This window comes from Cygnus atratus, chromosome 5 (assembly GCF_013377495.2).
Source record: "Cygnus atratus isolate AKBS03 ecotype Queensland, Australia chromosome 5, CAtr_DNAZoo_HiC_assembly, whole genome shotgun sequence".
In the NCBI taxonomy this organism is placed as follows: Eukaryota; Metazoa; Chordata; class Aves; order Anseriformes; family Anatidae; genus Cygnus; species Cygnus atratus.
This window is the reverse complement of record NC_066366.1, coordinates 1,106,695-1,132,114: the sequence shown is the minus strand read 5'-3', so window position 1 is coordinate 1,132,114 and position 25,420 is coordinate 1,106,695. Positions and strand designations below refer to the sequence as shown.

Sequence of the window (25,420 nt, the reverse complement as noted above, 5' to 3'; positions counted from 1 at the left end):
TCAAGTCTGCTGTGCCTGTTTCCCAAATTGAGTTTTATAGGCACTTGGGCCAAAGAACATGGTATTGAGTGGGTGTATCACATCCCCTATCATGCACCAGCCTCCGGCAAAGTTGAACGATACAATGGACTGTTAAAGACTACACTGAAAGCAATGGGTGCTGGGACATTCAAAAATTGGGATACACATTTGGCAAAGGCCACCTGGTTAGTCAATACTAGAGGATCTGCCAACCGAGCTGGACCTGCCCAATCAAACCTGTTACGCACTGTAGAAGGGGATAAAGTTCCTGTAGTGCACGTAAGAAACATGCTGGGTAAGACAGTCTGGGCTACTCCTGCCTCAGGAAAAGGCGAGCCCACTCGTGGGATTGCTTTTGCCCAGGGACCTGGATGCACTTGGTGGGTAATGCAAAAGAATGGGGAGGTCCGGTGTGTACCTCAAGGGGACCTAATACTGGGTGAGAATAGCCCATGAGTTGAATTGTAGTATGTTAATTATCATATAACACTGTATGTCATCACTACCATGGTTGCTATATATCATAGATGAAAATGGTGATTAATTAGAAGGTATTGGAAAGAGTGTAACCTGAGCATGACATAAATGGTATGGAATAAGGGGTGGATATCTGTCCTAGTTTCAGGTAGGACAGAGTTAATTTTCCTCCTAGTAGCTGGCAGGGTGCTATGTTTTGGATTAGGATGAGAAGAGCGCTGATAACATGCTGATGTTTTAATTGTTGTAGAGCAGTGCTTACACCAAGCCAAGGACTTTTCAGCTTCTCGCTCTGTCCTGCTAGCGAGCAGGCTAGGGATGCAGCAGGAGCTGGGAGGGGACAGACCCAGGACAGCTGACCCAAACCGGCCAAAGGGGTATTCCATACCATCTGACGTCATGCTGAACAATATATAGGGGTGGCTAGCCGGGGTGGAGGGGGGGCCGGCTGCTCAGGGATAGGCTGGGCATCGGTCAATGGGTGGTGAGCAATTGCATTGTGCATCACTTATTTCGTACACATTATTACTATTAATACTATTATTATTATTATTATTATTATTGTTATTATTTTCCCTGTCTTAATAAACTGTCTTTATCTCAACTCACAGGCTTCACTTTCCCGTTTCTCTCCCCCATCCCGGAGAGGGAGGGGGGAGGGTGAGCGAACGGCTGTGTGGTGTTTGGCTGCCAGCCGGGCTAAACCACAACAATTGCCTATGTCTCACTAACTAGCCCTGATGTGGTCCTGTAGCACTGAAAACCTATCAGACTCTATTTTATAGAGATTCAAAGACTTGAAACTATCACCTCCCATCTCTAATTCTTCCACTATACTGCTTGACCTTTGTGAATAACGATTTTGCACAGATGCAGGCTAATTTCCTTGGTCTGGACCTTGATTTGCAGTGATTTGCAATCTAATTTGCAATATATACACATTTTTCACAATAGTTACTGCTTGACTTCTCAGATTTAAACCTTTTAGCATCTTTGAAAGAATGCTTCTTGCACAGCTGAATTTCATAATGAAATTCCATGACTGAATCCTCATCACCTATAAGCATTAAATTTCTACTTTGTCTGCATGTTGCAGTATGTTGCCTTGAAAACCACTTCACTCAGCTTCAGACTGGGTAACGATCTCATTTTCCTATATTACATTGGTCTTGGTTAACCTTAGAGGGTTATTCTTATGTCACAGGAGACATAAGACTGCTCCAGAAGATGGTAAATTCAGTTACAATTAATATCTAAATCTTGAAAATCTGAGCAGTATTTATTCTACAGAATTTTTTGCAATCTTTTCAAAGCTCAAGAAGCCTCAGACATGGATGTCTCTTGGAAGGCTGAATAGTGACATACTCCTCCGGTCACATGGCTTCAAGGGCCTCACAGCAACCCTCTTCCTAAATATTCCCTTATATGACAATTGACAATTTTGTAAATCATACTCTACATAGCAAACACTGTCATGCTACCTGTTAGAAAGAGTGAAGTGGCCTAAACTGTAAGTCAAGATGACCCTTTTCTGACATTTTGTGAGTCAGACTAATAAAGGTAAGTACAGGTCACCCAGATAGCCAGCCTGATACATTTTTTCCAAATTCTCACTCTGTCACTAATACTGGAGATCACAATTACAGTCACTCTGCCACACTGGGAAAAGGTAAAATAACACGGACATTTTGGACTGCGCCTTGATTCCAAAACCATCACCTCATCTATGTCCCAAACCAGCAGGCTGCATTTCATCCAACTGGACAAAAGGAGGGTGCTGCCTCAACGTTCACTGCCCTGCTAGCAATGCCGAGGTATAATTATGCCTAACTCCTCATTGCCTTTGGACTGCAAAATGGCCCAGCTTTGTACAGTTCTTGACAACCTACACTCTGTACAATCTTTCCACTGAAGAAGTTTATGTGCTTCTTGGAAGAGCTATTTGCAAAGCTGTTGTCAAAGGAACTCAACGGGACTGCTCCCTTTGCAGATCACATAAAGAATGGGAACCTGAACCCTGTGCTGCAATTCCAATTAGAGAATTAAAATTATGAAAATAAGAAACTCCAGTACATGCCATATAGAAGGACAAAATGCTTAAAGAAGTAAAGAAATGGCTGCAGTTCTATAGGTTCTGAGAGGTTCTACAGTTCCAATAGGTTTTCAGTGCTACAGGACCACATCAGGGCTTGTTAAATGAGACACAGACAGCCACAGTTCAAATACTGCTAACTGGAGACCAATCAATAGTTCTGCCTTTTACCACTGACAAAACAGTGGCAATTAAAATCATTAAAACACATAGAGGTAGTAGGTTTCATAACCTCTCTTTTAAAAAAACAGCATCTGGTTTCTTTCTGTAAAATCATCCAGAACAACAACAAAAACATTACTATACAGCAAAAGCAAATAGCCTTGCTGAAGCCTAAGACCACCAACTTGCAAGAAGTTACTCAGTCGTTTTGCTAAACTACATGTGAAAACTCATGTCAGATTACTTTTTTTTTTTTAATATTATTTTCTATGTGAGTTAATCTTCTCAATTGCTAAAAGTAAACACTGTGGGTGTTAACGGGTAGCATTTGTGAAAACTAAGTATTGTGCTGCAAACGTGTTTCAGAAAAGATAGGGTTTTTGTAACAAATCCTAAGAAAGATTTGTCTAGTACATGCTTGGTTTAATCCCTTCAGGTAGATAAACAAAAAACATATGAGCCCTCATTTTAACAAAGAGAGGGAGCAGTGATTTTCTTCTAGTCAGAGTACTTCTTTTACAGTTAAACCTAAAGCCCTGGTACAAATTATTCCCAGACACACAGACATCTTAATCAAACAGATAACAGATAAACATTGAGAAAGAATATTCCTGGGGAAGACAGTCATGCAACATCACATCTGGAAAGGGATCGATGCCTGCCAGAAGCCGCATGAGAGGGCTGATCTTGGTTTGGAAATGAGATGGTGCTACCTGTGATCAGCCACCTCAGACATAGCTGGCAGGTCTGGAAATGCTCCATTAATGTCATCTTTTATTCTCCATCTCAAAACAGATCTGTTTTGTATATCCTCCAAATACTAACCTATGGCACCACTGCTTTCATGTAATCATTCCCTAACGAACGAAAGGTAGTGTTCCCTGTCCTGTTGCTCTCATCAAGACTATCCTTCCCTAATGATGTGAAACGGACCTGATGTTTGCTAAGTACTAGCACTTACAAATCCCTCTGAAATCACCTGGCATCAAATAAAAGCAAAATTTATGATCTATGTCTCCATTTCTTCTGTCTATATCTACATATAATGCTGATACTTACTAAGCAATACATTGTTTTCTCCCACTCTTCTGCTACTTCATTTGTGGAACTGATTGATCCCTTGGATCAATGATTTACAGTGTGCTGAACAAAACCAGCAGCAGTACCAGGACATACTTCTTAAAAGGTTCCTCATTATTCTTTCTCTTCACAAACCCTTTTTATTTCACTACTGTTTGACCTATCACCATTAAACCTCTCTGTCTGAAAGGCTACATTATCCATCAGCAGAATGAACGGTTTCACCAGTAGTGAGATAATGGGACAGAATCTATGCTTCACTAATGTTTATGCAAATCTGCGTAACAGTAACTAAGTAAAATTATAAAGCCCTTCCATTTTAAAACTACATACATAAGTTAAATACCAATCAAGCTGAAGTTGTTCTCTATCACAAAAGTCTTCCAACAGCAACCGTTTGCTAAAGAAATCGAGCTTTGCAATTACTTGTTTGCTGATGGTAAATGAGAAAGCATAAACAAGAAGAAGCATGGTGGTCTTTTCAGAGGGAAAGGCTGTTATGCAAAGAACAAGACATGAACAATTTTACATATATTCTCCATACACAAAGCAAATGGACTGCAGAGCCTTACTACATATAGCAATCTCTGTTTAAAACCAAGTCTCAGAAAAATCTGCTAGTGTGGATACAGTCAATGTTTACCAACCATTTTGAATATTAAAACATCCAGGATACTAAAGATATCTCATATTCTGCCTATTGGCACGGTAACATCCAAAGCACTGTTTAAGGGCTTCCAGAGGATCTAATTTTTCCATACTTGTTGAAGTCCCAAATTTTGAGGTCAGAAACTATTTATATTAAAACAAAAATAAATCCACCATATACACAGGAGGCTTTCTACTATTGGTTGCAACTTCTCCACCTTCTCTTCAACAGAAATTACAGTTCCTGAGATATTTTTATGAGGACCAGAAACTATAACAAGGCTTGCTTGAATATGAAATCTCTGTCCTGAAAATCCGCATGCTGACCAATCACTGAGTGTTTATAATCTACACCTTAGATCTTTTCCATTTAAAGGCCAAAAAATCAGGGCTTCAAGAAATTGCCTGGTCCTTCTTCCTGCTCCAACACACAGGGAACTATATTTAAAATAATCCTGACAGATGCTTGTCTCATCTCTTCTTAGGTTTACTTCATAAATATTGTTACATGCTCTTTATAGACGGATGAAACAAGGCACACAGTAAAGACAAATATATTAGCAGTTCACATTAGTATGTTGTCTAACACAGTTATAAATCACAATCACCTATATGGCAATTAAATCTAAATATCTATTTGAAAACCTAAAAGTAACTTGCCTCAGACTAACTACATACAAGAACCATGAGCCATAAAATAAAGGAACTGCAATAAAAGATACAAAACTATTGCTGCAACCCTTTCACTGAAAAGAACATTTCTTTCTCATAAACCTGAAGACCAAGAGGAACTCTTGAGTAACAAGCACTTTTTAGCATTCATAAATACTAACGTATTTCAGAAGGAAAATTCATTGTATTAACTTTGCATTTAGGGGTGGTATTTCACAATCACCCTTCCATGGGGAAATGCAATGACAGCCAGTATTATCTCCCATCACCAAGCTGGAAGATCTTTTTTTGAACAGAAGTTCAGTGGAAAATGCAGTATTCTCCCACGAGCAATACTGAATAGTTACACCAGCAGCATGTGGGGGGATGACAGCTTTAACGATTTGGCAAGATGGACAGCTGGCACTAAACATTACACATTCATCAGTAACATTTAAAAACCAGCTTTTATATAGAACACAGAAGAACTGTCCAAATTTGCTCACTGCCAAATCACTTGAACACAACCAAAAAAGCAAAGAACTAGTTAGAGAGAAAATATTTCAAATACTCAGCTGCAGGAGAAATAGAGGGAAAGTGTTAGGATACAAAGCTAACATTTTCAACAAAAGAGGAAGAAAATCCTGGCTTAAGTCTTAAGAGAAAAAATTAAAATACACCAAATCACACACAAACATAACTGATTCAGAGAAAGATACTTTACAGCCCATAAAAATCTACAAAAATCAGCTAAGAATGAAACTGATCTACCATATCAGACAGTAAGTCTACAACTATTTGCACTGATTTTCCTTTCAGATAAAATATCATTTGGTTATTTTCATTATTTTCAACTTCCTTAAAAAGAATAGGGTTACATAAATTTGTGGCTTGTATAATGAATATTCTAGGCAGTTATCAAAGTACTTGCATTCCCTTGGATTCTTTTTAGTTTTTATTTTTAAGGAGTATACCAAATCTGTAGTAAACTAGCAGCTGGTTTATGGAAACCAAGGCATTGATGCTGCTATTCATGACTTGAGGTACCAAATAATATCAACATTCTCACTGAACGCAATGGCATTAAGGAGGATTGGATCCATTATTGCTCACACCAAGTCTAACTACTAAATAGCACCTAACCCAAAGAGTGCCTCATTGTTCCCCAGTGATATTTCATAAAATAATACAAATCATGCAACTAAATAGGTCTTAAAATTGGTTATAATCTATTCTAAACAATTGGCTGTAAGCAATTAGGCTTTATGATTAGGGTGACATCATGTTCAGCCCCTAATGAACACAAGATCATCTTGTTCATCTTTTCCCTTCCTCCATGCACTGAGAAATAGACCCATTCAGGTCATAGGGGCTGTAGCAGTCTTTAAGTTAAGCCAGCAGAAAATGTGACCGATAATGTGCAAAAGTTTTTGAGTGGGGATTGAAATTTCTTTGAAACAAAATCCATCTCCAGCATAAAGATTTGTGAAGTCAGACATATCAGGTATAAATTAAGTGATTATTGTTTTGGATTAAAAGATTGTACCCATTACTGCTAGAATACAGAGGAAAAATCAGCTAGACTAGCAGTATAGCAGGGAATAGTGCATCCCTAGAGCTTTGCACTTTTTCATGAAAATAACCCTATATGAACGCTAAACACTATATGAACATACAACACTGTGCAGAACTGAAAAAACACATAATAATGCTTTTTGTTGAATATATTTTGTAAGATACAAATCAAATCATAGAGTGGTGTTTTTCATGTGATTTTGTGAACTTCGATAATCCAGTCCTAAGGAGTCAAATTAACTACAGAATGTACATTGTCTGCTACAGTTGACTAAATAATTCCTCTGCTTTCTTTCTTCCTGACCCAAAGTTGATTGAGCTATTGTGCAGTAATCCACACTTAATTAAACTTATTTTGAGATATCTTTATGCAACAATTTTTCTAGGGCACTTTCCTTTGTAAGGAAAGCCCATTATACCCTTTTTATCATTTTACTGTAACTAAGTCATCTCTGTCAATATTCCCAGGTTAGGGCCATAAAATGAAGGTTAGTTTAACAGACCATTTTATTAACTTACTTCCCCTGAGGTTCTTCTTTTTAGATATTTAAAAAAAAAACAGCAACTTCCTAATTTGGTGCCTTATTAAAAATGTGCTAAAAAGAACAAACTGGACATGGCTAACCTACGTTAAGCATGCACTCAGAATTACAACTTAGAAAGTGAATTACGCTTAGTTTGCACTCATTTTCCTGGAAGTCTCTGCAGGTCAGATAGTAGCTCCAAGGAGCTGAAACATCTGATAAGAACTAACATGATCAGAGAGGTTCCAGTTACATCCCTTTGGGAATACAGTTCTTTCTTTTAATTACAAACTATTTCTAATTCAAGGAAGTAGGATACATGAGCTTCTATACTGACCTAACATTACCAAAGGGTTTCTTTCATTTTGCAGTAACACTCTCTGGACTAGTTATATGACTTTATGGATATTTTTATGCAAGAAAACCTACATCACACCATAGAATGTAACCTATTAACGAAAAAGAAAATTCTAGGAAGCAATCAACACCATTCAGATTAGCCCTTAAACTAAAACCAAACCAAACCAAAAAAAGCATCACACATTTGGTAAAGGAGTAGTGCTGACACCATAAATCATAAGCAAAGGGGAAAAAAGAAAAAAAGCTCTTCCTATAGAAGAAAAAAAATTTAAAAAATCCAAAATCTTTTTAGGTAAAGGAATATCCCTCTTTTTTTCTCCCTTGTGTTATTAAGAATAATTTTCAACTGCTTAAACTGGAAGCTTTCATGTTCTTTAGATTTGATATCATGCCTAGTTTAATTTCAGCATCATTTTGAGAAAATCAACACACAACAACTTAAAAAGAGCTGTTTGTGATGGAAGCTCGAACACTGCAATTACTATACCATTCTCACCTCAGGGACTATGAAAGTACATTTGCAAAACCAACAGAAAATCCAATTCTAGTGTGCAGTAAAATGATAATTTTGACTGCCTTAAACTGGATTTAATGATCTGTCTTCTGCTGAACTACCCATGTCAGCAAGATGCCTGCAGCTTTGCGGAGTATTCCAGGCTGTTGTACAACCATCTATGAGAGAAACACAAAGTACTTCACATGTTAAACAATGTATTTTTAAGGATAAAAACTTCCTATCTTTCCTGACATCAAATCCTTTCCAGAGCTCCTACTGGAACATACAATAATTGAGTTAGTTATACATATTTCATATGTGAAGTCAAGAGAAGTCAGTGAAAAGTTGCACGAAGTGCAGGAATGATTCAGAGTCAACTGAATATCGGGCATCCTTTAAAGCAGTGCTATGCCACTGTATAACAACTCATCTTTTTAGGCTTGTAGAATAAAACTAAAAACATAAATTCTCTTTTTTCATCTGACACCCTTTTCTCCCTGTGATCTATGTGCTCATGCTACTGGAATGCCATTTAAGTTCACATGTGATGATACTTCTATCAAGCCATTAAAGTTTCCTGCAACTTCATTATTTTTTGCTGTTCTTCTCTTCTGGAAGACATGATTGCTGACACAAATGGAATGGACAGAGCAGATGAAAATTTCAAAATTCAACCACTACTTATTTCAGATAACACTAGCAATGTGTTATCTGTGTTCAATGTGCTAGTAACAAACAAACAAACAAACAAACAAACGAACAACAACAAAAAACAACAAGATAAACTTGTCTTTGGGGTTCCCAGGAGAAGGGAATTCTGGGCAAGATGTTATTTCTCAGTCAAAAAATCTCACTTGCTTTTACACTAGTTTCTAGTTGAATAGGAACCTTCAGTGTCCAGCAGTTCTCCAGCTGCCCACATCTGGGAGACAGTGTTCACTGAGATGACAATTTGATGGCCTCAGCTAGAATCCATCCTGGGCACAAAGCATTCCATAAGCCGGCAGGGCACGTTCTCATTCACTTCTTGTCCTTACATACAATGCTGAGCAGCACAGAACTGTATTAATGCTATCTGTGCACTATGTTCCGTATATACATCTGGGCTAGTCTCAGCACAGAAGATCCTGTGTATGAGATATAAATCACACACACAGTCATGCGACGTCAATGCCACCACATTCCTTACACTTTTCTATTTATACATGTGGGAAATGGGTAAATAGAAGATATTCCTCTGAAAATTGTGAGATGACAGAACACAAAATCAGAACCAGTGCTACACAGTCTCACTTCCATTTTCAAAAGCAAACATCAAAGGCACAGAAAAAGTTTCAAGGGCACAAATATCACTAAAAATTAAGGCTGGACAATTCATATAAGATGCAGGCTACAGGGTAATGCTTTAAGCTTGCTCATACAAGAATTAATTGTAAAACTACAAGGCAGGGACACATAGGTATTTATTTGACATGGGGATGGAAGTAAATTTTTCACATGCTGATGGAAATTTTATTTAGAAAAATCTAGACGCCAGCATAAATACATTGCACTTGTTTACAGTAATAAAAAAATAGAAAACTTGTTTATGTCTGGCAAAGGAGCCGTCAACTTGTTTTCCATTTTAGAAGACCTCAATCTTTCTACTTTCTGCACATGACCGAGTATTGAGATAAGGGGCAATAGATCAGGAGGAATAAACATTCCACAGCATGTAAAGCTGATAGAACTGTGTTTAGCCATAGAAATACCTTTAAGTTTCCTAAAACTTTACTATGATTGGGTATATGGTATCTCTTACATCTTCATAAAGCACTACAAAAAATGAGGTGCAAACAGCATTGATTTTATTTTTCAAATTATTTCTACTGTATGCAAATCTGTTGCTATTTTTACTGCTTGAAAAGGCTGCCTCAAATAGAAGGTGGCATCTTTAAAAAAAACATCAAACAACGATTAGACGAGCATTGGGCCAAAGGACTGCATCTTTTAGGAGCAAAGGAAAAATGAAGCAGCTGACAGCTATCTTGAGAGAACTGATAGCAGTTCCTAATTCCATTAATACTTTCCCTGCTGTCAAATGGAAGCAACAATACAAAATACAAGTTCTCCTGCATGTAAGGAGACCAGCAGACACTTTATGGGAAAAGATGTCAAAAGGAAATAATCTGTGATCAAACCAGTCACCTTACTGACATTAACATATATTAGCACTTCTCTCACAAGTTCTACGTGACCGTTTGTCACTATTACCAAATCTATACATACACCTGCAAGTTAAATTCAGTGAGGCCTGTTTGAGAATGTTAACAATAGAAATTGTCCAAGCATTCACAAAGGCTATATAATCCCATTAAGATGAAAGAGTTCTTGAAAAAGGAAAAAATGGGAGAAAAATTAAAAGTTTTTGCAATCACACACTCTCTGAGAGATCTCTAGTAATTCATTCTAAGCCTAAAATCACAGTGATGGTACTGAGAAAAGGACCATGGCAGCATTTACACTCTGGCATTCTCACAGCCAGGATGCCACCATTCTACAGCACTTGATCTCCCATGCACATGGGGTGATTTCCTCATTGCTATTAGCAGAGCTCAAAACTAGCTTGTTCTTACTGAATTGGACTTCAGCCTTTAACAGTGTGGGCCACATATTGTTTCTCAATCACACCTGGCATAGTTGGTATTTCCTTTAAGTTGGCCCAAATTATTCTTCCAAACGATTTCAGAGTACCAATGCGCAACCTATTTATCACACAGAAACTTCAGCTGTTTTGTCCTTGAGCTTTGATATGATCAGTAAACTGACAGCATGTACGACTGCGCTCACACTAAGGATTGTGTCATTAGAGGATGGCAAAACAAACACAGGCTGAAAAACAATAAAATACTCACTGTGCATTGTTTTACTTGATACATATGGGGTACACAGCATATGTGGGGAGAAAAAAATAAGAGAGAAGATACAAGAAAGCTGTAAAACTGCAGCTGAAATTACCCACAGATTTTGTTTCCCAAGTCCAGTTTTTTCAGCATTTCCAGCATATAGTGGTTCAATGCTGCACTTAACTATCGGCTTTTAGGATTAAATATGGTATGCAGATACTGCTGAGATGACACTTAAATTACTCCTTCCCACACTGAAATCAGATACAACATTATTCCAATCTTAAAGCTAAGTTTCATGGTAATGGACTTGTCTTACTAGAAAAAAAGAATTATCTGGTGACAAGGTTTGGAGTTACATAAAATAACTTTTTCTCTATTCTGCTGCCTACATTAAACTGCAAGGATGAAAAATGCTGGTTTTAGAAGTGGCTGCTCTCTCCTCTTGAACTTGCTATACTGAACCTGACATATAGAAAAACGTATTTATTAGACTGCAAGTGCATTAGAACTGAACGAGTTAAATTACTTTGGGGGTGGAATAAAAGATAAGATGACCACATATTAGTTTTCAACAACTGCTGCCCAGGAAAGATTCAGTTCATTGTATTATATCAAAAACTCTGATGTCAGGAGAATGCAATAAAAGCTCTGCTGTCTGCTGCTGACCCTTGATGTGGACAGAGTTTACACTATCAGCTTGCAAACACATTTAGACTTTGCTTATCCAACCATATAAACAGACTGAACTATACTATATTGCAGATGATTAAAATAACTGTTCTTTTGAAAGGCACTTCCACAGAGGCAAGTGGTGCAACAGACACAAGATGCACCAGAAGAGCCACACTTAGCTGCAGTGGTCATGCAGCCCCCGCTCATGCTCACAGCAGAGAGCTTTCCTAACCTCCAGAAAATGAAGGCTAAGAACCTTCCACATCAGTAATAAAGAATGGGGAAGAATGGGGAAGTTCCCCTTCTAAAATAAAGAAAACTGCATGCTGGTTATCAAACAGCATTCATACAACTATAATTACAGTGCTAGAAGTCAGTCATACCTCCAGCAAGGGATGCTACCACCCCCTTCCCATGTGTGACTGATTAACATTTGAGTCTGATGCCATATGGAGTTAAGAGATAAGAGAACATAATAAGATAAGGTGAACAGAAGTGTTCACATACTCCACCATCAAAATCAGAACAACATTGCTCATTCCCCTAACTTCTGCTGACTGCTGAAACAGATGGCCAGTGGACTATGTTTTGCTTCCGGTTGTTTTCTTCTTACGTATTTTCAGATACATTCACAGCAGCTGGCACACAAGCCAGACACACCTCATTGCAGTCCTAGCATCAGCATGGTACATGTAGCCATAAATATATACTCAAAGAATTGTCATAATTCATTTATTCAAGCATTAGTGCTTAATGTTACTACGCAAATAAAATGTATAGTTTGTAAAAGCAACAAAATATATTCTAATACCTAAAAAGGAGACCAAATTCTTGGTCTATACATAAAATACATGCTTTTTAGCATCTGTTTCCTTACTATCATTAAACAGCCCTCTTTCATGCCAACACAACTGAAAGTTTGCTCAGGTGAAGACTGTGAAATAAGAATTTCAGATTTACGACCTTTAACTAATTGGAGGGAACCAATCTATGCTGATAAAGCAAAGCCTTCACAAGGTATAATCCATGGCCCAAAAGTGAATACAGTTCTGAAGAAATTTTGGCTTTCTCCTTGTTTTTAATCATCTTTCAATTTTGCTGGCATTGAGATAAGAGAAGAACCAGAAGCCAAACAGGACAGCAAGTCCAGAAGTATTCCCTAGGAGTCTGTCATTAATAGCTTTTTTTTTTTTTTTTTTTTTTTTTTTAAATCAACACTCCTGCCCAGTTGTCTTGTCTGCAGGTATGCCATCTTCAGATTATGCCGTAGTAGGAAATCTAGCGAGCATCTGAACCATACTTTTCAGGTTTATTCATCACTGATTTTGTAAAGAAAATTATTCGGACAATTTCCTATCCACCTCTTTAAAATAACTGAAGAAATATGTTTCTAATGAAAAGGTTGGCTCTGGATGCTTTTTGAAAAACTTCTTTTCTTCAGTGTTTTGAGGACAGTGTTGCAAAGCTCTCAAATGTGATACACTGCATAAGACCCGCTTTCTACCACTGCTAATTCTCTTTGACACTGCAAGTCATAAAATTACCATCCTGTGATATCCAGCATTACTGCTGCAATTCAATAGCTGTGTTCAAGAAAATATCAGGACAAAGAATGATAAATTGTTAAACTGAACACGTTAGAATATTTCATTCATAAGCAATGATTTCAAGAAAAAGGAAGAAACTTTATGAAATCTGAGTTTCTACTGCAACATTAACTATTAACTTTAATATAGAAAAATGTTATAGAGAATGGTAATTATTGCTGTAATATAAATATTTTGTAACACATGCTCCGGACACATTAATGCATACAGCCTCACCACAAAGCTGAACACATCATGATTCACAATGATTTTTTTTTTAGAAAGTTTTCAAATCAGCTTAAAATATCTTCAAGAGGTGCTTGATAATGTAGAGAGGCTCAAAGCCTGCAAGAAAGACTCAAAAGCCAAGCCAGGACTCCACCGGCACAGAAGGTCATCACCCTGTCCCAATAGCACAGGATACAAAAAGTCAGAGAGTGAATAAAATGCTATTCCAGTAGTCTGCAGCTCAGGCAATGCTTTTTCTAAGTACGTTTCTGACATCTAATTAACTGTCAGCAGTCTGGGACAGGGGCACTTTTGGGTGTTTTAAAGCTGTTTCTTTGCAAATCCCTTTCCTCAATTGCACGGAGCAAGCTGGAAGTCTCTGCTTCTTCTGAAGGCTAAAATGAACAAATGATTTTATTGTGAAGTTATAAACTAATGAGCACATTATCTCTGAGAGGCAAACAACATTCCTGAGGAGAATGGGAAAGATTCTGATCTGACATAGAGCATCTAAACTACAGTAAAACAGTTGAAATCAGTGCAGTTAATCAATTTCACACCAATGTGACTGAGATCTGAACAAGATCCAAATGAACAGAATTGGTATTTTTTGTTTGTTTGTTTTAATAAATCTTTTGTTGTCATTATACAAGCAATCACTGAAATGCATTTTTAACCTTCTATCAACTTAAATTTTAAATTTTAAATTTTTAAATTTTAAATTTTAGTAGTAATGTACTTGGCAGCATATATGGATCATTTCAATGCTATGCTTATCACATTCTCACAGGAAAAGATGATATGGCAAAATACACGCACTAAACCATGAAAACTGCTTTATTAAAATAAAGGATCAAAAATTTTGGACCTATTCAATCTATTTTCTACTTTTAAATGGCACACACTGGCATTTTCACAGTTACCTAACTTTATGTAAAAAAACATTTATGTAAAAAAAAAAAAAGAAAAAAAAAGGAAGCTTCACAAAGATTAATTGAGGTCTCCTGAAACATAATTGAGAACTTGAAAAACTACACCAAGGTTTAGAAAAAGTCATAGATAATTTGCTTGACATACCCTAAAGTGCATGAAATAAAATACTATAGCTTACATTGCTCAAGACAAATGTACAGACTTTGCCCATACTCTTGAATATATGGTTTCTGAAATCAGCCTTCCAGACTTTTAAAAAGCGAGCAATCCACTGCTCATTTCTGAAACTCATCAATTTACTGAAATTGAGGAATAATTCAGGTTCTCATTACTAGATTCAGAATTTGGCCTGGAACAATAATTTAGACCAATTAACCAGTATACCACTTCCCCTCAAGAAGCAGGAAATTCTGGTGCTCTCTTCTAGTGCCAACTGCTTTTGTATCTGCTTTTGTTTTAAACCATCGCTCTATGTGAATGCACCCAAATAGTGCAAGAGACTCAAAATAAAAAAGCTGTTCATGTGTTCTAGCTGTTCTAGTCACTTCCCATACTGTGATGCTTCTTGACTGTGAAATCCATGGCTGTGGCATCACTGAAAAAATCTTACATCAAGTTATTAAAATGGGATCCTTGGTGAAAACCTCAGAGCAAACATACTGCTTATAATGAGGCTTCTGACAGGTCTCTGTTAGAAACCTGGAACCAGATGCAAGCACAAACCCAGCTTTTGCTTGCTAAGGTAACATTACAGGGAAACCGAGTAACGCACTGATCTTACAAGCAGCAGCATTCACAAGCTGTAGAGCACTAACAAAAACTCAGAATGACACTAAATATAAAGGATTAGTTTCAATGATGCTAGAAGGGAGAAAAAATAGAATATTGTAAAAGCAAAAGTAAATTGTAAAATAAATATTTAAGGATTCAAACTAATAATAGAAAAGCCCATAAATCATATTTACAATCGCTCCCTTTCCTACCAAACATCCATCTTCTCCAAGTGGATGCCTATTACCTGGTCTTCAGCATACACTATGGGATAAAGAGAATTGTAGGAATCTAGTTTACTACTGCAGGGAAGAGACACCAGAGAAAGGTTTAGAGGAGCAGAAAATCCTGAAGAATTTTTCCAGGGAACTATGTACCATTCTGCATGGTGTGATTCTGTACAGAATGACATACCACATCAAGCCAAGGCAGCCAAACCAATGGTTACCTTCCTCTCAGTTACTGTCTTGCTGTTTGGGGTCAGGATTTGAGGCACTTGAGTGCAGGAAAGGTAAGCCTGAATAAAGGGCACAACCAACCATAAAAATAACATAATGTACAGTACCTATACTAACACAAGACATGGCTGAACAGGTCTTCCTGAGAGATTAAGTGGTTCCTGCGGTTTCTTACCTGTTTCAGGTAAGAAATAATATAAACGATAATTTTGACAAGCCCACTGAGCAGAGTGCAAGAAGTATATTTGTTAGGCCACTATAATGACAGGCCCTCAGAAACACTGATGTTTCTCACATTGCTCTGCAATGTGCCCACTGGAATAAATACCTCTCAATTCTAGAAAATGAGACTCAAACTCTAGAAACCTCATTTTTCAGACAAATTATTTTTCTCTTCTGTGACCATCTTGTGGCCAGTCCCTCTGTGCAAGAGGCCTCAGACACCGCAGCACAAATATCCAATCAAAATCATTGAGCTCCTAGCATCGCATTAGCTGGAGCTGTTTGAAAGACTGTAGGAATTAATTTTTACAAACACATTCCAGAATCTAAGTCCACATATCGATGTTGTATTTCAAACTTTTTTTCATATCAAACTCCTGTGTACTGCATGAGGGAGAAGGGGGAAAGTCAAGGCCAGCAAGAGTACATCATTAAAATCATGTCAAATGACTGAACTACAGACTGAAGGTAAATAAAAGTCTACCTCAGCTCCCAAGATGTTTCTGAATCACATATACATGCGCATGTGCACACATTCATTTCATGTGTTGTTTTTGTTTTGTTTTGTTTTACTTTGCTTGTAGTTTTCTGTTTCATGCTATTTTTTCTTTTACTTCATCACACTGCTACATCATAAATTGTGCCATAAGCTAAGAATAACAACTCATAAATCTTGCATGCCAATTTAGCCACACTGTTCTCTGAGTAGGTGTTTCAAGAAAAGCTTGGTCAGCCTTAGGTAACTCTAAACATAGCATTATTCACTGGGACTGAAATTAGATTTAATACAAACTTAAGTTGTTGGGTTTTGTGTGCACTTAAAGAATCAGGATTTTGCATTTTCCTTCATTGAGAAGCACCAGAAGAAGACATGATGAAATGTATAGCCTGGGGAGGGGGAACTTATTTAATTGCTTACCAATAAGTTTCTCTTCTGTACAAATCTGATACACATCTACAATCAGCAGGAAGCCTCAGGATCTAGCTACATGGATCACATAGCTGTAATGATGGCAAGGATGGGAGAAGCCCTTTGTTCAGCATTTTCTTTCAATGGGATAAAATTCAGATTCTCCTTATATTTTAGGAGTTCAGAATTAACCCTCCAGCAGAGACAGATTTTAAAATTCAGCATCCTGTGTTTATTAAAATGTCATTGGTAAAGTTGCCTTGTAAATAATGCCCAGTATGGCCTCAATGACAATAAACTAGGCAAGCATTGAGCAAAAACCTTGGCAATCAGAAATGTGCAGTCCTTCAGATCATGGAGAGCAAAATCTTAATACATACAGTAGAAAAGCAGCAAGGTAAACATTGCCAATGAATACCTAAGAACAGACAAAAGGAGAGGAGAGAAGAGAGAGAGAGAAAAGGTACTAGCAATCTAAAGGAGATGTCTAAGAAGCACAAGAAGGTGTTTGTACAAAACAGAAAGTGAGTAAGCACATGAAATCTGACAACTGAAACAGGAAGAGCACAGAAAGCATATAATCTTGAAAGCATACCAAAGTACTAAGAAGCATAAAACATCTTAGGTCTGTAATCTATTGTTATACCCCAAATTCTGCTTAACAGCCACCTTAAACAAATAGAAACGGCATTTTATCTTTGTACATTCTCTTCTTTAACCTACCGACTTGTGTATATTTGAAGACAAAGCCCAGCAAGATTGTGGTATGAGAAAGGGAGAAAATATGCTGAAAACATCTGAAATGCTAATGGGATGAATAGGAGTCAGAATTCAAGGATTCTCATGTATGATCCATCCCCTGTAGGAGGAAAAAAAATTTTAAAAAAGACCAAAAATCTCTTACCATTATTACTGTTATCATCAACTAAAATAATCTCTTTGAGCAGGTGAGCAGGAGTCCGGTCAATGGCAGAATGAATAGAGCGCAGAATCACTGAGAGAGCTTCGTTAACAAATATGAATACAATGCTGACCTCTGGAAGTCTGTCAGGAAATGTTAGGTTTCTGCACCTGAAGAGAAAGGTAAGAAAACAAAGATGTAAACTGTTGGAAGTCACAATGTCAACACAAACTGTTTCAGGGAAATCTATCCCTAGCCAAAAGAATGACTTTTGTAAACATTGATCAGAAGGTCCCCATAAACTGTTCAGAGGACTTACAGGCAAGAACCAAATTAATTACTATCTAAAAAAGGAATCCTTGGAAATAACTTCCTGAAACTCCCTGTGCAACCAAGGCCGAGAATGAGCTCACTTTCTGACCCAAGGTCCAAAACACTGAAAAATTAGTTTGCAAACCAAACGTAAGCTCTTATTTAACTGCAGTTCCCAACTGCAGTTTGTCACAATATTTTTTTTCTTGGACAGTATAGGCAGGAATAAACTGAGTTTGCCCCTTTGAAAGGTGTATTATTAATAGCTAAATTAATTACTTTTGCTACAGAAGCTACCAGCTATTTCAGTCAAGAACAGGGAATACCTTCTCAACTCAACAACAACAACAAAACAGTAAAAGCTCCAAACAGTATCTTGCTAAATAAGCTAAGACAGACAGCATAGACAGAAATGTACAAGGATGCAAAGCTCAGTCAAGAATTTTAAACAGAATGAAGACCACTCTAGTAACCTGGTAGATTTTCCTGTGTTTCTTTATTTATTCTTTTAATAAATATGTAATTTGGCCACAGAATTTATAAGTCATGCTACAATATGACTCCTTAAGTAAATTTGATGTTCAAATAGAAGAGAAAGTGTAGCATTTACACTCCTTTACACGTTCATAACACTTGCAGATTTCTGTTTGGTGGATGCAACTGAAATTTCATTCAAGTTTTGAAAATTAGGATTCAAATGGGGAGCACTATGAACTAGTCAACAGGCTCAAGCATACCAAAACAATTTTCGGTATTAGCTTATAGAGAATCAACAAAGGCTACTATTTCAGTGATTCTGTTGCAGCCCAAACGCATAGATATATAATGGTACAGCAAACAAAGCTACAACCAATCTTTTAGCTGTATAGCTTAGACATCTGTTATCCTCAGCAATACTGATGTACAGAGAAGATAAACAAGAAACTCTAGCAAAAATGGTAAGATATGTCATCTATCAGATAAAGAGCAAAGCAGTGATTTGGGAAAATAAATAATAAATAAATAAATAAATAACAATGAAAACACACTGAAGTTCAAAGAAATTACTGCCTTAAAAGCTGATTTTTTGCCCTCTGACAATTAAGCCATTATTGAAATATATGTTAAATATACTTTTGTGAGAAAATAGTGACAAACTATATTAAAAAAAAAAAATGTTCCAGATGACAAAACCAACCCCCAAAACACTGGTGCACTACCATAAATCCATGCATAAACTGAAATGTAACAGAATTTCTGCTTGTGACACATCTTCCATCTGTTTAAATGAAATGGTTTGTGTTATTTTTCCTACCTGCACTCATTTTCATTTCTTTTTTTCAAATTAGATCCCACTGGATAGGATTTTCTGTTGTCTGGCACCTCGTGCTAAACAAAAGCAGTGTTTGTGATATGAATGCCATTTGACCCCTATTTTGCCCCTGTATATGCTAAGAGATATCTGCATATGACACCACAGAACAGAATTAGGCTCCTGTCATGTCCAATTTTTTTAGTGCTTTACAAATGGATTCTTTTTCAATGAGGGTACATTCCTAAATTGAATTCATACTTTCTTTTTTCCATTCAGACTCATTTATCATCTTTACTTACAGCTTAAATTCAATGTGTGTAGAGTTTTAAAAAAATTGCATTTTCCTGTCTTATGTTGTTTTTTATATAGAAAGTGACAATACAAATTACCTACTTTTTTTTTTTTTATTTAAACGAATTGAAATGAAACACACCCAACTTGGTTCATACACAGAATGCAGAGAATTTGTAGTGTTTCACAAGAGCATCTATCTTCTTCTTTGTGCTAAGTTTTATGAGGAATAAAATTCCACAAAACTAGGAACGAAAAAGAAATAGCTATAAGGAAGGGGTGCATGTGTAGGTATATAGAACATATGCTGAATGGCTAAAAAGGGAGGACATTATATGGCTCAAATTCCGAGATTCATTAAGCCTAAGAACTGAAGGGTTGTGCAGCAACCAGCAACATCCAGGTTTTAATGACAGCTCTGCCTCTGCCTCGTTCTGGGGCCTTGGGCAAACCCCTACCCTGCCCAGGTCTCAGGCACTCCCCTTTGCGAAGAAAGGCCCCTGCTAAAATAAAAAAATTAAAAAAATTTAAAAAGCACAAATTCACGAAATATTGAGCATACTTCAGTATTAGGATTAAGTGTTGGTTTTTTTTAATATAAATTCTACATATAGTTTAGAATTACAATAATGAGTATCATCACAATGTAGCTAAAAATTTCCTCTCGCAACCAATTCTGCTAAATTACATTGGGCTAATGACACTAAAGAAACAGTTGTCATGGTTACCAGAAATTTAGAGAAACTCCTGGTGTTCTATTTCAAGCACAACTCAGGCAACTGGAGGACAGCATACATTACGAATCTTCTTTGAAATATTTGTCCATATTCATCTAGAAAATATACATTGTGATACAGCAACTTGGCCAGTCACGTTAAAATTAGTTTAGCAGAACTATGCAGTAAGAACAATACGCCAGAATGATTTCCTGTGTTAATAACTTATCTATCAGACCTTCTACAAATATGTACATTATGAATAAGAATTGATTTTCTGCAATTTTTGAGAACCTTTCACCTCATAGCTACATCGGTATCACAGCCAACAATAGCAACAGAACACGTTTTGTGTCTTAATCACTACATTATGTCATATGTTCCACTTTTTTTTTTGTAGGATACAACGAAACATATTATAAAATTATACAATACATACAATTTTTCTTTTCTCCTGCTCTTTGAGGATTGCAGTCTATTACTATGGAACTGAAGCCAGAAAGACAGTAAGTTATTTCTGCTGCAAATCTAGAAAACTTTATATGTAGCCAAAGTCTATTACTGGAGAAAAAAAGCAGGCATACAGTTGTGTGAGGAATTTACATAGAGCTTCCATATAACTATAATCAAATATGGCCAACATTTTTTATGGATTGGTGTCAGGAGAGAAAAAAAATCTTCTTGATCTCCAAAGCATCTTACAGCATAGATTTAACTGTAACAAATTGTGTCCCCGGTCCTTTTAATAAAAGACATTATTGTATAATTTTACTGACATGAAAGTTCCTTTTTTTTTTTCTAGGTACTTAAAATCAATACTTTTCTCTGAATAAAGTAATTAGAACAGTAAAGCTGGGAGTTGATGATCTCAATAAAATTCACTTTTATATGAACATGAGGAGAATTCTATGTAGCTATTTGGACAAAAATGGTTAGTCTCTTACAGTATTAGCCAGGGATTATTATGAGCATGTGTAAATGTATGCCAAGCAAAGAACATTCATGTTATGACACATGAGAGAGGGAGAGACAGTACACACGTGGATTACAGCATCACATCTTCTTTCAGTTAAAGGAGACAAGGGGGAAGATCAGAAACAAAGGTACAGCATTATTAACTTAGGTTATTATAACAACTTGGAGACTGCAGACAATTTGATATCAGTGCTAGTGAAATTAAATACTTTTAGAGAATGCATTTAGGCAAATACATTCAGACAGGACAAACTGAAGCATAAATCAGAATCACAGAGGGTGGCCACTCAGCACACACCACTGCTATGACTCACAGTTTGGAGACAAGAAAACAGAAGAAGCAAGGTAGAGAGCTGAGTAAAAGAGAGTAGGGAATGAGCCAGATATTTGACAAGAATGCTAATAATTTGGAATTTTAGGACTTCTGTCAAAAAATAATCTAACAGGTGAAGGACCAGACTTTTGTGCTCTTTTAAAGGAATCCTTTGAAACATCAAATACCACATGCAGTATTTATACTGTCTTTTATGAGTAGGAAAAAAACTTGGTGTAAAACAAACATGGAGCCATATACATCACTAATATAAATCCAACAAAATAGAACTATTTCATGGATATTCAGACGAAGCAAAAGCTTATGGAATGCAAATCCTTAGGAGCTAGCTTTTGAGAAGCAGAGCTAACGTGCTATAGTCTAACTTGAAACTCACAATTTGGGATCATGTTTTTTATGTATCACCTTTAATAAAGGAAAACCTACAGGTTTATAAAAGTGCGATGCTGTCTTGCACACTATATCCAGGACGGCATATACAACTTAACACTGGTGGTAATGCTGACACTGGACAGACATACACACATAAACAGCTTTTGTCCTAAAACACATCAATCTCCTCAAGAAGTGGATGCTGAAATTTTCTACCTTGCATTTGAACTTGCATTCAGTGGATATCCCACCTGTTTTGCTTTTGCCGCTAACTGTTGCTCTTGAAGGCTTCTACCATTGTCTCTTGCTGAACTGAGCCTCAAAGTAACACAGTTTGGGATTGGTGAACTGCTAAAAACAAGGAGCACTTACAAAACAACCCAAGCCTTTCTCTGCACAGGAAACTGCATCTTCTCTGCACTTTTCTAGATGCCAGACAGCACTGACTCAGCTGGGAAAAGGGTGAGCCTCTGCAAGTCAAATGCTATACCATACTATTTAATCTGCAAGGAGGAAAACCAAACTGAGCTTTAAACGCTTCTTTCCTCCCTCCAGCCTTCGTGCCTTCACTTCTTCATATGAATACTGTTTTTACCAATGCAAAAGAAGCTTGGCTGACTGCAGTTAGCACTGACTGAAAAAGATGCCTTATGCCCATCAGCCAACTCCTTCATATCACATGTGCTCTCCAGGAACAGAATTCTGCAACATAATTCCTCTGCTGGGGTCCTGTTACACACCTTTTTTTCCCCACTATCCCTCACTCTCTCATCACATAAGCAAAGCACAATGTTATCTCTCTTTCACACATGTGCTTCAGCAGACTGTATCAGGCAACAAAAAATTTACAAGCCAACAGAGTAGAATCATAAGTGCATCCACTCAAAAAGAGATTTGGTAAACAGCTTTGGGATTCCTAAACAACCTAGCTTTTAATAATGCCTTTCTGTGTGAGCTTGTTCAACATTTCACTCAAGACAAGCTTTGTGGGTGCTGCCTGCCCTACTTACAGCAACGAGCGCAACAGAATTACAACTAACACAAGCATTATCCTACTCATGCGCTCAGTAAGGCCAACACTGCCTTCCTCAAAGCATCCAAGCTCATTAGAGTAAGTAGTTATTTGTTACTCTGTGACAGAGACACATTATGGACTAACAGATGGCTATAAGGGTGGTAAACAGTAGAGCACCCAGTTGCAGCACCAGGACATAAATGGATGCCTTGTAAGAGACAGCATAACCAGTACTCCACAATACAGCACATACCATCTGCTAAGCATTGCAAAAACTGAGACTACATCAGTATGTGATGATTACTTTAGGAAGCTGGGATATTCAGGGGAGTTATTTATAATAATGTGTATTATAACAGGTTTGGGAGTCATTATTTGTTCTGGGGACACCACTGGGATAGTGTAGACAAAACACCAGCAGCATCCAGGTGCCTGTGCATAGGCATGTATTTTTTGGGAGGCTGGAGGAGGGAAGTAGGCAATTAAGTGAAATTAATATGGTTTTGTCAATGTAAAAACACAGAATATATAGAATATTCCAGAATACTTGTCTTATCCTAATAAAATGATCAATTGGGAGTTTTAAGAAAAATCAAAGTCCTTCTTCACACACCGCACCATCAAATTGAGGAAGCAAACACACGATGGAAGCCAAAGTAGAAACAGGTTGAAGAAGGGAGCAGTCATCAAAGGATATTAAGAAAAATGTAGTGGAGACACTGAATGTTTGACATATCTGTCTTTGGGCTTTACTGATAACTCAAATGGCAGGTAGCAGTTATGAATCACTGTTTTCTTCTCAAAATTACGTGCATGTGTTCCTGCAAAGTCTCTTGGTACTGAGAAATACAGTAGTCCCTTTTATATTATACTGGTATGACTCAGTTTTGACCTTTTTTGCCAACAGTGCTCTGAGAATTCACATCAAAGTACCTCAGCAGAGGAGCTAAGCATCTCTTTGTAAGGTCCTGCAGTGAGAGATGCCACTTCTTACAACCCCATATTATAGCATAGAGGAGTTTCTAGGGTCAATGCTGTCAACTTTTAATGGAATGAGAAAAACAGAAGGACAATTAGAGATTGCTGAGTTACAACACACATGAAGGAGAGGGCAAGTATTCAGCCCTGCCCAGCCCTCCAGTGCAGGTGGCATGCAGAGATGGGAGACCAAATTTAGTAGTTAGGGCGGTGCACTCCACCCAGGTGGTTGTTCCCTGTCTTCTCAGGAGAAAAAAAAAGTCAGTCAGATGCAAACGTCCAGCAGAAAAAAGAACATAGCAGTATTTTCTTGGCATTGTTCATTCCCAGCATCCACAATCACACAATTCTGGACTGCCTTGTTAAAATGAACATAACACTGAGGATAAAGTTGAACTATGGTGCTCACTTCATAAGAACTTAATAACCTAGTAAATAAGGCAAGTATGGTCAATTCTCCCTAATCTGGGAGAACAGTGAATAAGAAGCTGCAATAATGTGGACAGACATAACACCCAGATATTCTGGGACCTGAGGAATACAATGGAGATGCTCAGTCCCACATAGCTGGCACAGCAAACTGCAGAGACCCTTGGTGCTCAAGACAGCCCTTGTTTTACTACCCTCTCCTCCTTCCCAATCCAAACGTTTCTTTAATACAGCTTATCTGATTTCTCTGTTACTGTATGCCTTTTCCTCAATGTTCAATCCTTACTCATCTTCTTGACTGCAAGCATCCAAGATTTAAAACATACATGGCTGAGAAAAGTCACTAAAATAGCTGCCTCCTCAGCTTCAGCTGGTGGAAGCTTGCTCTCCTGTGTGCAGCTTACGCAGATGTTGGCCACTTACACAGTTGTTACTACTACTGCAGTTGCCCTTCCAGCTGATCTTGGAAATAAACACAAGCATCCTCAGATGAAGGAAAAAGACATCACTGAAGGCTGAGGCAGTGAACCTAAGAGTCACTCACATTGTCACATGAGGAATACTGTCCTCATGCTTTTCTACCCTCAAAGTCCTGTTCAAGCACAGACGCTGCAGGAAGCGAAGAGTAGGCTACATGGGCTTTTAAGCTTGGATTTGCAGCCCATAAGAAGCAGAGCACTTTGACATCCTAAGGTTTGTGTAGATTCCTCAGGAATATAACCTTCTAGTTCAACCCTAATTAGCAGAGGTACAGTTAAGTCTGAGTAATTTGGGGACTTCAGGAATATTCTTCTGTTCTTAGCCTGCCAGCTTACTGTCAACACAAACCCTTGGCAGATCATTTTATTCTCCCAGTCTCAACTGGGGCTGATTAGATGTGAATTACACTAGACTTGTTATATTTCTGTTCTCTTACCATCATCCTATATTTCATGTGGTATGCTACTAATAGAAATGATAGACCACAACCAAGCCTGGACATATCTATACGAACTCCATTTCCTTCAGCTAGCCATTGCTGCAAGCCATTGCTGGGATCCCTATGCCGC

The 25,420-nt window shown here is 37.5% G+C and overlaps 1 protein-coding gene across 15 annotated transcripts in view; it reads right to left on the bottom strand.

Annotated features, from left to right (window-relative positions):
* GALNT18 (polypeptide N-acetylgalactosaminyltransferase 18) overlaps positions 1-25,420 on the bottom strand; it is a 312,077-nt gene that overhangs the window by 92,282 nt on the left and 194,375 nt on the right. For all 15 annotated transcript variants that reach the window (XR_004779229.2, XM_050711302.1, XM_035550277.1 and 12 more), the window contains one exon: positions 17,659-17,825. Coding sequence is in view for 14 of the 15 variants with exons in the window: in XM_050711302.1 (XP_050567259.1) it covers positions 17,659-17,825 (167 nt within the window). In the remaining variant the exon portion in view is untranslated. The remainder of the gene's footprint in view (positions 1-17,658; positions 17,826-25,420) is intronic.